Source organism: Salmo salar, chromosome 04, assembly GCF_965601325.2.
Source record: "Salmo salar chromosome 04, fSalSal1, whole genome shotgun sequence".
NCBI classification, from domain to species: domain Eukaryota; kingdom Metazoa; phylum Chordata; class Actinopteri; order Salmoniformes; family Salmonidae; genus Salmo; species Salmo salar.
Window position 1 is genome coordinate 87,121,607 of NC_138294.1, and position 12,500 is coordinate 87,134,106.

At 46.7% G+C, this 12,500-nt stretch overlaps 1 protein-coding gene across 2 annotated transcripts in view; it reads left to right on the forward strand.

Moving 5' to 3' along the window:
• LOC106603934 (calcium/calmodulin-dependent protein kinase kinase 1) overlaps positions 1-12,500 on the forward strand; it is a 156,775-nt gene that overhangs the window by 141,376 nt on the left and 2,899 nt on the right. For both annotated transcript variants that reach the window (XM_014198188.3, XM_014198189.3), the window contains exons 15-16: positions 1,691-1,819; positions 2,063-2,166. In XM_014198188.3, coding sequence (XP_014053663.1) covers positions 1,691-1,819; positions 2,063-2,166 — 233 coding nt within the window. The remainder of the gene's footprint in view (positions 1-1,690; positions 1,820-2,062; positions 2,167-12,500) is intronic.

Below are 12,500 nucleotides of genomic sequence, written 5' to 3' on the forward strand. Positions count from 1 at the left end.
ACACCAGTAGCCTAACTGACACCAGTAGCCTAACTGACACCAGTGGTCTAACTGACACCAGTAGCCAAACGTATACATTAGAGGCAGGGAGAAAGCCCATCTCCAAATGTTGTCATACACAGTAAAATCATAACCTACCCCAGTAAGATGGCCACCTCTGTTAGCCCTCTGTGGGATATGGAGAGCCATGGAGAAACTAGATGCTATTGCTATATTAATGTCCATGAAGAGACATGTCACTGAAATGTATGCAACTCCTACCCCATTCATATTCTTCTCTGAAACGGATGGCTATTAACAGTCTCTTTCAAAAACCCTGCCCTGCTTTCATTCAAACACACATCAAATGACTGGTTCTAAAACGTGTTCTGTTCTTCCATGAAATGTTAAGTCCCCGACACACACAGGGGAAGTTCTGACTAGCCAGACCTTTAATTGGGAAAGCCCTTGACATCCTGGTGTCATCCCCTGACACAGTGACACACCATGTACATCGCCTCTCTCTCTCTCTCTCTCTCTGTCTCTCTCTCTCTCTGTTTTCTCTGTCTCTCTCTCTCTGTCTCTCTCTCTCTCTGTGTTTTTTTTCTCTCTCTCTCTCTCTCTCTCTCTCTCTCTCTCTCTCTCTCTCTGTCTCTGTGTTTTCTCTGTCTCTCTCTCTCTCTGTCTCTCTCTCTCTCTCTCTCTCTCTCTGTGTGTTTTCTCTCTCTCTCTCTTTGTCTCTCTGTGTTTTCTCTGTCTCTCTCTGTCTCTCTCTGTCTCTCTCTCTCTCAATCTCTCTCTGTGTGTTTTATCTCTCTCACTCTCTCTCTCTCTCTGTCTCTCTCTCTCTCTGTGTGTTTTTTCTCTCTCTCTCTCTCTCTCTCTCTCTCTCTCTCTCTCTCTCCCTCTCTCTCTCTCTCTCTGTGTGTGTGTGTGTGTTTTCTCTGTCTCTCTCCTTGTCAGTCCTGACATTAGACAGCCTTGGCTTTAGAAGACTGGGCTTTAGAAGACTGGGCTTTAGAAGACTGTTTACAGCAGCAGGCAGTTCTACAGTCTGTCCAATACATTCTTTAGATTCTTATTCCCCCTTTCTCTTCGCCGGGTGCTGTGTGTTTCTGGGTGCTGTGTGTTTCTGGGTGCTGTGTGTTTCTGGGTGCTGTGTGTTTCTGGGTGCTGTGTGTTTCTGGGTGATGTGTGTTTCTGGGTGCTGTGTGTTTCTGGGTGCTGTGTGTTTCTGGGTGCTGTGTGTTTCTGGGTGCTGTGTATTTCTGGGTGCTGTGTGTTTCTGGGTGCTGTGTGTTTCTGGGTGCTGTGTATTTCTCGGTGCTGTGTGTTTCTGGGTGCTGTGTATTTCTCGGTGCTGTGTATTTCTGGGTGCTGTGTATTTCTGGGTGCTGTGTATTTCTGGGTGCTGTGTGTTTCTGGGTGCTGTGTGTTTCTGGGTGCTGTGTGTTTCTGGGTGCTGTGTGTTTCTGGGTGCTGTGTATTTCTGGGTGCTGTGTATTTCTGGGTGCTGTGTATTTCTGGGTGCTGTGTATTTCTGGGTGCTGTGTGTTTCTGGGTGCTGTGTATTTCTGGGTGCTGTGTGTTTCTGGGGGCTGCATCTGTATATCTCTCAAGTGAGGGTTTGTCTAGTAGTGCCCGAGGCACATACCACTGTGACATTCTTGTTGTGTGTGTGTGCGTGTGTGTGTGTGTGTGTGTGTCTCAGTTGGACCCGTGGGTGACCCAGGATGGTTGTGACCCCTTACCTCTAGAGGAGGAACACTGTACCGCGGTGGAGGTCACTGAAGAGGAGGTGCAGAACTCTGTCAAGTTTGTCCCCAGCCTTTCTGCCGTGGTAAGGAACCTAAAGGAGCCTGAAGTGTGTGTGTGTGTGTACCTTCCTGCCTGCACAAATGCAAGTGCATGTGTGTGTTTTAGGTGAGTGAGTGTGCATCATCTGATCGGTGTGTGTGTGTGTGTGTGTGTGTGTGTGTGTGTGTGTGTGTGTGTGTGTGTGTGTGTGTGTGTGTGTGTGTGTGTGTGTGTGTGTGTGTGTGTGTGTGTGTGTGTGTGTGTGTGTGTGTGTGTGTGTATTCAGATCCTGGTGAAGGCCATGCTGCGGAAGAGGTCGTTCGGTAACCCCTTTGAGTGTCCCAGAAGTAGAGAGGAGAGGTCCATGTCTGCACCTGGCAACCTGTTAATGTGAGTACTGTACTACAGCTCTAACACCAGACTGCCAAGTTATCAGTCACACACCAACAACTTCTTCTACACACCTGCTGCTTGCGTAAAGCACCCAATAACATATAACCCAAACCCCCATTTTCCCTAACCCTAAACCTAACTCCTAACTCCTAACCCTAACTCCTAACCCTAAACCTAACTCCTGACCCTAAACCTAACCCCTAAGATTAAAATAGTCTTTGTCCTCATGGGGATGTGGGAAATGTCCCCATGTGGGATCATTTTCCTTGTTTTACTATCCTTGTGGGGCCTTTTGGGGATTTTAGGTCCCCACAAGGATACAAGAACCAACCCAGACACACACACACACACACACACACACACACACACACACACACACACACACACACACACCGTCCCCCTCTGAGAGCAGGAAAACCAGTCACCTGGAGCTGCCAATTTGCGTTGCCATAGTATCGCAATCCAGGGACAATATCTTCTATCTGTATCTTTCTCTCTGTTTTCCATCTAATTCTCTCTGTATCTTTCTCTCTGTTTTCCATCTAATTCTCTCTGTCTTTCTCTCTGTTTGTCATAGTCGTGTGTGTAGGTGGCAGGGAAGTCAGGCGCAGGAGAAACCAACTTGGTTAAACTGGAGTAGTTTTATTAACAAAAAACGAACTCCAAAACCAACGTACAAAAATAACATGGGTAAAAACAACCCGTCGCACACCGATACAACATACACGAGTACATAACATACAAACAATCATTGACAAGGACATGAGGGGGAACAGAGGGTTAAATACACAACATGTAATGAATGGGATTGGAACCAGGTGTGTAGGAAGACAAGACAAAACTAATAGAAAAGGAAAAACTGATCAATGATGGCTAGAAGACCGGTGACGTCGACCGCCGAGCACCACCCAAACAAGGAGGGGCAACGACTTCGGCAGAAGTCGTGACAGTACCCCTCCCCCCCGACGCGCGGCTCCAGCAGCGCGTCGACACCAGCCTCGGGGAAGACCCGGAGGGCGAGGTGCAGGGCGATCCGGATGGAGACGATGGAACTCTCGCAGCAGGGAAGGATCTAACACCGGAACCCAGCATCTCTCCTCCGGACCGTACCCCTCCCAGTCCACGAGGTACTGAAGGCCCCTCGCCCGACGTACACCGGGGCCCCCTCAATGTGGGGGCGGAGGAACCTCCAGCACCTCAGCCTCCTGGAGCGGGCCAGCCACCACCGGCATGAGGAGAGACACATGGAACGAGGGGGTTAATGCGGTAATGGGGGGGAAGCTTTAACCTATAACATACCTCGTTCACTCTCCTCAGGACTTTAAACGGCCCCACAAACCGCGGACCCAGCTTCCGGCAGGGCAGGCGGAAGGGCAGGTTTCTGGTCGAGAGCCAGACCCTGTCCGGCCTCACTGCGGTGACGGTCTGCGCCCACTTTCTGGCGCCGTACGGCGCGCTGAAGGTGGACGTGAGCAGCGTCCCAGGTTTCCTCCGCGCGCCGGAACCAGTCATCCACCGCAGGAGCCTCGGTCTGACTCTGATGCCAAGGGGCTAGAACCGACTGATACCCAAACACACACTGAAAGGGAGAGAGGTTAGTGGAGGAGTGACGGAGCGAGTTCTGAGCCATCTCTGCCCAGGGCACGAACGCTGCCCACTCTCCCGGGCCGGTCCTGGCAATAAGACCTCAGAAACTCAAATCAAATCAAATTTATTTATATAGCCCTTCTTACATCAGCTAATATCACAAAGTGCTGTACAGAAACCCAGCCTAAAACCCCAAACAGCAAGCAATGCAGGTGTAGAAGCAATGCAGGTGTAGAAGAAACCTACCCACATCCTGGTTATCTCTCTCCACCTGCCTGTTACTCTCAGGGTGAAAACCCGAGGTAAGGCTGACGGAGACCCCCAGACGTTACATGAATGCCTTCCAGGCCCTTGACGTGAACTGGGGACCCCGATCAGACACTATATCCTCAGGCACCCCGTAGTGCCGAAAGACGTGTGTAAACAGAGCCTCCGCAGTTTGTAGTGCCGTAGGGTTACCGGGCAAAGGGAGGAGATGACAGGACTTAGAAAAACAATCCACAACGACCAGGATCGTGGTGTTACCTTGTGAAGGTGGAAGATCGGTTATGAAATCCACTGACAAGTGCGACCACGGCCGTTGTGGAACGGGTAAGGGTTGTAACTTACCTCTGGGTAGGTGTCTAGGAGCCTTGTACTGGGCGCACACTGAGTAGGAGGAAACATAAACCCTCACGTCCTTAGCTAAAGTGGGCCACCAGTACCTCCCACTAAGACAGTGCATCATCCGATCAATCCCAGGATGACCAGAGGAGGGTGACGTGTGAGCCCAGTAGATCAATTGGTCGCGGACAGCAGATGGAACGTACAGACGCCCAGCTGGACACTGAGGAGGAACGGGCTCTGTACGTGATGCCCGCTCAATATACGTGTCCAGCTCCCACACTACCGGTGCCACCAAACAAGAGGCTGGGATTATGGGAATGGGATCCAAGGACCGCTCCTCTGTGTCATACAGCCGAGACAATGCGTCTGCCTTAACGTTCTGGGAACCTGGTCTGTAAGAGAGGGTAAACACAAAACGGGTGAAAAACATGACCCACCTTGCCTGGCGAGGATTCAGACTCCTCGCCTCCCGGATGTACTCCAAATTCCGGTGGTCAGTCCAGATGAGAAAAGGGTGTTTAGCCCCCTCAAGCCAATGTCTCCACGCCTTCAAAGCCTTGACGACAGCCAACAGCTCCCGGTCCCCCACATCATAGTTTCGCTCCGCCGGGCTGAGCTTTTTAGAGAAGAAGGCACAGGGGCGGAGCTTTGGTGGCGTACCCGAGCGCTGAGAGAGCACGGCTCCTATCCCAGCCTCGGATGAGTCCACCTCCACTATGAATTGCAAAGATGGATCCGGATGAGCCAACACAGGAACCGAGGTAAACAGAGCCTTCAGTTGCCTAAAAGCACTGTCCGCCCCAGCCGACCACTGCAAATGCACCGGACCCCCCTTCAGCAGTGAGGTAATGGGAGCAGCTACCTGACCAAAACCCCGGATAAACCTCCTGTAGTAATTGGCGAACCCTAAAAATCGCTGCGCCTCCTTCATCGTGGTTGGAGTTGGCCAATTATGCACGGCTGCAATGCGGTCACTTTCCATCTCCACTCCTGACGTGGATAGGATATACCCTAAGAAGGAGACGGACTGTTGAAAGAACAGGCATTTCTCAGCCTTGACATACAGGTCATGCTCCAACAGGCGACCAAGCACCTTGCGCACCAGGGACACATGCTCAGCGCATGTAGCGGAATATATTAGAATGTCATCGATATATACCACTACACCCCGCCCCTGAAAATCTCGTCTACAAAAGATTGGAAGACTGATGGAGCATTCTTCAACCCGTACGGCATGACGAGGTACTCATAATGCCTTGAAGTGGTACTAAATGCTTTCTTCCACTTGTCTCCCTTTCGGATACGCACCAGGTTATACACACTCCTGAGATCCAATTTAGTGAAGAAGCACGCCCCGTGCATTAACTCAATCGCCGTGACGATCAGAGGTAGCAGGTAACTGTACCCTACCATGATTTTATTAAGACCTCGATAATCAATGCACGGGCGCAGACCTCCATCCTTCTTCTTCACAAAAAAGAAACTCGAGGAGACGGGTGAAATGGAGGACCTAATGTACCCCTGATGCAGGGATTCGGAGAGATATGTTCCTTTTACAGAAGGCGAGAGCCAAATCGGCATAGTCGGGGGGAATGCGCACGGTGGAGACCTGGTCTGGACTTTTCACCGTAGTAGCACCAATGGAAACCCCTACACACCTACCTGAGCACTCTCACGACCACCCCGTGAGAGCCCTCTGTGGCCAAGAAAAATGACTAATTAACCAAGGTAGACCCAGCACCACGGGATACGCAGGAGTGTCAATAAGGAAAATACAAATGTTTTCCTTGTGACCCCCCCTGCGTCACCATACTCAAAGGAGCTGTGGCCTCCCTGATCAACCCTGACCCTAATGGTCGACTATCTAAGGTGTGAACGGGGAAAGGCACATCCACGGGTACAATGGGGATCCCTAAACTACGAGCAAAAGCTTGAACAATGAAATTCCCAGCCACGCCTGGTTCTACTAGCGCCTTATGCTGGGAACGCGGGGAAAAATCAGGAAAAGTAACAGACACAAATATATGTGCAACAGAGGGCTCTGGATGAGAATGGTGCCTACTCACCTGGGGTGGCGCCAGAACGCCTTGCCTGCTACCTCGATTCCCAGAGGAACCTACCCAGCACCGACCAGCAGTGTGACCTCTGCGGCCACAGATGGGGCATGAGCGGGAACCCCCTCCAGTCTCCATGTGCACCCTCCCTCCCAGCTCCATGGGTATAGGAGAGGGGGTGCGGGAGGATGGAACCACCAGACCCCGATCTAGACGTCCGCGAGCAGCCAGCAGGTTGTCCAGCCGGATGGACAGATCCACCAGCTGGTCGAAGGTGAGGGTGGTGTCTCTGCAGGCCAGCTCCCGACGGACGTCCTCACGCAGACTGCAGCGGTAATGATCGATCCATGTGATTCCATCCCGCAACGGCTGCCAGGGTCCTGAACTCCAGTGCAAAATCCTGGACGCTCCTCGTCTCCTGCCTCAGATGGGTGGTCGAAGGCTGCCAGAAAACGGCGGGTGAACTTCTCATAATGGTCCAACGCCGCATCTCCCTCTTCACACACAGCGCTGGCCCACTCCAGGGCTCTCCCGGTGAGGCACGAGACGAGGGCGAAACTCTTCTCACGGTCCGTTGGAACTGGGTGGACCGTGGCCAGATACAGGTCCAATTGGAGTAGGAAACCCTGGCAGTTCGCAGCACTTCTGTCGTACCCCTGAGGCATGGCTAGACGGATGCCACCGGGTTCAGGTTGAATAGGGATTGGAAGCAGGTGTGTAGGAAGACAAAACAAAACCAATGGGAAATGGAAAACTGATCAATGATGGCTAGAAGACCGGTGACGTCGACCGCCGAGCACCACCCGAACAAGGAGGGGCATCGACTTCGGTAGAAGACACTGTTTTCCATCTAATTCTCGTTGTCTTTCTCTCTGTTTTCCATCTAATTCTCGTTGTCTTTCTCTCTGATTTCCATCTAATTCTCTTTGTCTTTCTCTCTGTTTTCCATCTAATTCTCTCTGTCTTTCTCTCTGTTTTCCATCTAATTCTCGTTGTCTTTCTCTCTGTTTTCCATCTAATTCTCGTTGTCTTTCTCTCTGTTTTCCATCTAATTCTCGTTGTCTTTCTCTCTGTTTTCCATCTAATTCTCGTTGTCTTTCTCTCTGTTTTCCATCTAATTCTCTTTGTCTTTCTCTCTGATTTCAATCTAATTCTCTCATCTTTCTCTCTGTTTTACATCTAATTCCCTCTCTGGCGGTGAATAAGCGACCGACATAATGATGTGGAACTACCACAGTCAGATGCCCCTGACCTGTGTGCTCTATACTGAAGCCCTGTGGCTTCACGCTGCTAGCTCCGGTTTAATCAAGAGTTTGCAAGTATGGACCTGTGATGTTTTTTGTTATTTTGTATATATTTACTATCCCTTTGGAACAGTGAACCTTAGAGAATAAATAAGAAACCTGCACGCTGCTCTTGATAGTATTACTGCTCTTTATTAAGCTTTATGTATCGGCCTCAAGGCCTTCCTCAGAGTTTTTTCTCATTTATTTTTATTACCATGTACCTGCAACAAAGATAGCTCAAATGAGTTAGTGCTTTTTTCAATTTTGAATAGGTAACCTTTGGAATACATTGGGCAAATTGTAACCATTGAAAGTCACACCAGATTATCGCCAGGTGATCTCTCGTTAAACGATCAATACGCTCTAAAATCACCCACATATCTGAACTCAATTGCAACCATCATTAGCCAGTGATTTACCGCTCCCTAAAGCGGATGATGAGGTTATCTTTTAGTCTTGATTGCGGGCCAACATTTTTTCAAGACTACTTTGCCCTCTGGTTGGTATTGTCATCGTGTCTTCTCCTGCTCCTTCCCTCCAAATACTAAACACCGGTCCTGGGATTCATCATTACGCACACCTGTTAATCATTAGGATTCACACCTGGACTTCATTACCTTCATAATTTCCTCCCCTTTATATGTCACTCTCTTATGTTCACTCACCAGTTGGTATTATTCTTGTGTACTGGCGTGAAGCCACATGAAATTGTCTCGTTCCTGGTTTTGTTGTTTTATTAAACGTTTCACCTGCACCTGCTTCCTGACTCACAGCTCCATTATTACACATTATTACACATCACAAAAATGTAATCCTACTTTATGAGCAGACTAAGGGTGATTTAGTTCTACTTTATGAGAAGACTAAGGGTGATTTAGTTCTACTTTATGAACAGACTAAGGGTGATTTAGTTCTACTTTATGAGCATACTAAGGGTGATTTAGTTCTACTTTATGAGCAGACTAAGGGTGATTTAGTTCTACTTTATGAGCAGACTAAGGGGTGATTTAGTTCTACTTTATGAGCAGACTAAGGGGTGATTTATCTATTTATCAATTAACAATAAAGTATTTCCTCGTTTACCACATCAAATCTACTGTGGAAATGTACCCAACACGTATGAACGGAAAACAAATGTTGATGGTGTTAGGTTCTAATTTTCAGAGTAACAACCCGACGGACACTATGGAAGCTTAAACCAAGTTTATTCGTCCATTGGGTCAATACAGTTTCATCAGATGACCACATATTCACACAAGCACTGATATTTAACTATGCTGAGTCTCCACCTACACATCTGAACAGCCAATGCATCTCTGTTGCTAGACAGAACCTTAGTGATATCTGTTCTTCCTCACTTCATCTGACCTGACCTCTCACCCCAAAGTGCTCACTCCTCCCCAACTCAAGGCTGTTATGGTGACTGGTACCAGACTGTGTCTCTTCTCCTCCCAGAGGATCCCTGATGGCTAACAATAACATTTCGTGACATAATGTAAGCGTTATACATTACCCTCTCTTCCTCAGTGACATGAATAATTATATTTCATGTTCTCAGTACCCAACAATGGTACCGCCTACTCATGATATTTTATTCCTTTCCAGTTTATTTAATCCATTAAATACAACTGTCTTTAAAATACAATTATCAAGATCATGGGTATTCTCATCATGGGTAAAATATCTCCAGACAGTCCATATTTGAAATGTGTAACTATATAAATCAAGTAAATCGTGATATTAGATTATTTTGCCATTTAAGCATTGCCTCACGTCAGATGGCGTCACTCCTACACGACACTTGAGCCTCAACCGGTCTGTCTTGTAGGACGTGGAACTCATCTCTAAAAAGGCTGGTCCACCTAACACTAGTTATGAAAATCACTCCGCTCTCAGTAGCTATGACACTCTGGCTACTATGGCAAACCTGCTCCAGCTAGCAGCCTAGTGCATCCTTGTTTGAATGGCCATACGGTAGCTAGCTAGTTTGCCAGGTCGTTGATGAAGTTGTACAGCACCAAAGTTATGGGACTGTTCTCAGAAATCAGCATGTATCTGACTCTGACAGCTGGCACTGTGACTCGTTATGGTCTTTATTTTATTCCTATTATTATCTATCCTGATGCCTAGTCACTTTACCCTGCCTTCATGTACATATCTACCTCAAATACCTTATTATTATCTATCCTGATGCCTAGTCACTTTACCCTGCCTTCATGTACATATCTACCTCTAATACCTTATTATTATCTATCCTGATGCCTAGTCACTTTACCCTGCCTTCATGTACATATCTACCTCAAATACCTTATTATTATCTATCCTGATGCCTAGTCACTTTACCCTGCCTTCATGTACATATCTACCTCAAATACCTTATTATTATCTATCCTGATGCCTAGTCACTTTACCCTGCCTTCATGTACATATCTACCTCTAATACCTTATTATTATCTATCCTGATGCCTAGTCACTTTACCCTGCCTTCATGTACATATCTACCTCAAATACCTTATTATTATCTATCCTGATGTCTAGTCACTTTACCCTGCCTTCATGTACATATCTACCTCTAATACCTTATTATTATCTATCCTGATGCCTAGTCACTTTACCCTGCCTTCATGTACATATCTACCTCAAATACCTTATTATTATCTATCCTGATGCCTAGTCACTTTACCCTGCCTTCATGTACATATCTACCTCTAATACCTTATCTATCCTGATGTCTAGTCACTTTACCCTGCCTTCATGTAAATATCTACCTCAAATACCTTATTATTATTTATCCTGATGCCTAGTCACTTTACCCTGCCTTCATGTACATATCTACCACAAATACCTTATTATTATCTATCCTGATGCCTAGTCACTTTACCCTGCCTTCATGTACATATCTACCTCAAATACCTTATTATTATCTATCCTGATGCCTAGTCACTTTACCCTGCCTTCATGTACTGTATACGCGTTAGTTACTATGTTGGGGATTTATTTTTACTCTGCATCGTTGGGAAAGGTTTGTAAGAACGCATTTCACTGTGATGTCTACACCAGTTCTATCCTGCGTATGTGATGAATATAATTTGATTTGGCTACTTTGTAACATTTGGCTAACGCGATGACACCACAGAGCGCAGTCAGCTTTGCTGTAGAACTCGGGTGCACTAATCACGGCAGAACAGATGTCATGACAACTCATTTGTGTATTAGCTAGAACTTCACTAGCTAGCTAGAGGAGTATTCAGCATTGAGTGTGTGAACTGGTGTTGTTAGCATCCCTACCTTTCGCTTCCTGTGGATTGATTTGAGACCGGTTCAGCCTGCAAGAGGACACTAGCTAGTTAACGCGTTAGCTAGCTAATTTTCATACATATTTCTATAACTACTGATTCTATCACCACAAAACACCTTAGCTAGATTTGGAATTAGGTAGTGAAGACTTGCTCATGAAAACGTCAATATTAACTACAGGTTTATAATTTTTTTGGTCAGATTAACTCTTTTGAGGATAAAAGGGGGTTCAGTGGACGATGTCACCTTGGTAACATTTTCGAATGTTAGGACAGCATATTGTAGCCAAACTTCTTTTTAGCTATCCCATTAGTCTTTGCGAATTTTCAGACAGATCAGTGCAGACGGCCGTCTGACGTGAGACAATGGCTATTTAAGGTGAAACATTTGAATGAAATATACAGTTGAAGTCGGAAGTTTACATACACTTAGGTTGGAGTCATTAAAACTAGTTTTTCAACCACTCCACAAATTTCTTGTTAACAAACTATTTTTGGCAAGTTGGTTAGGACATCTACTTTGTGCATGACACAAGTAATTTTTCCACCAATTGTTTACAGACGGATTATTTCAATTATAATTCACTGAATCACAATTCCAGTGGGTCAGAAGTTTACATACACTAAGTTGACTGTGCCTTTAAACAACTTGGAAAATTCCGGAAAATGATGTCATAGCTTTAGAAGCTTCTGATAGGCTAATTGACATCATTTGAGTGAATTGGAGGTGTACCTGTGGATGTATTTCAAGGCCTACCTTCAAACTCAGTGCCTCTTTGATTGACATTATGGGAAAATCAAAAGAAATCAGCCCTCAGAAGACCTCAGAAAATAAATTGTAGAACTTCACAAGTCTGGTTCATCCTTGGGAGCAATTTCCAAACACCTGAAGGTACCACGTTCATCTGTACAAATAATAGTATTGTCACGACTTCCGCCGAAGTTGGTCCCTCTCCTTGTTCGGGCAGTGTTTGGCGGTCGACGTCTAGCCATCGCCGATTCACTTTTCATTTTCCATTTGTTTTGTCTTTGTCTTACACAAACTGGTTAAACAGTTTCTCCAAACATTTAATACCACTGGCTATGTTGATGACGTGACACAAAAACTGTATTTTACCCAACAAGTTGCATGCTGGTCTCTCCTCAGATGTCCTCTCTGAACATGAATTATGTGACTGGAGCTAGTCACATGTCCACATGATGTATCTAGAGTAGAAGCCCTGTGATGTGCAGCACTGGGAGGAAGCACAACACCACTTAGAGGAAGCACAACACCACTGAGAGGAAGCACAACACCACTTAGAGGAAGCACAACACCACTGAGAGGAAGCACAACACCACTTAGAGGAAGCACAACACCACTGAGAGGAAGCACAACACCACTGAGAGGAAGCACAACACCACTGAGAGGAAGCACAACACCACTTAGAGGAAGCACAACACCACTGAGAGGAAGCACAACACCACTGAGAGGAAGCACAACACCACTGAGAGGAAGCACA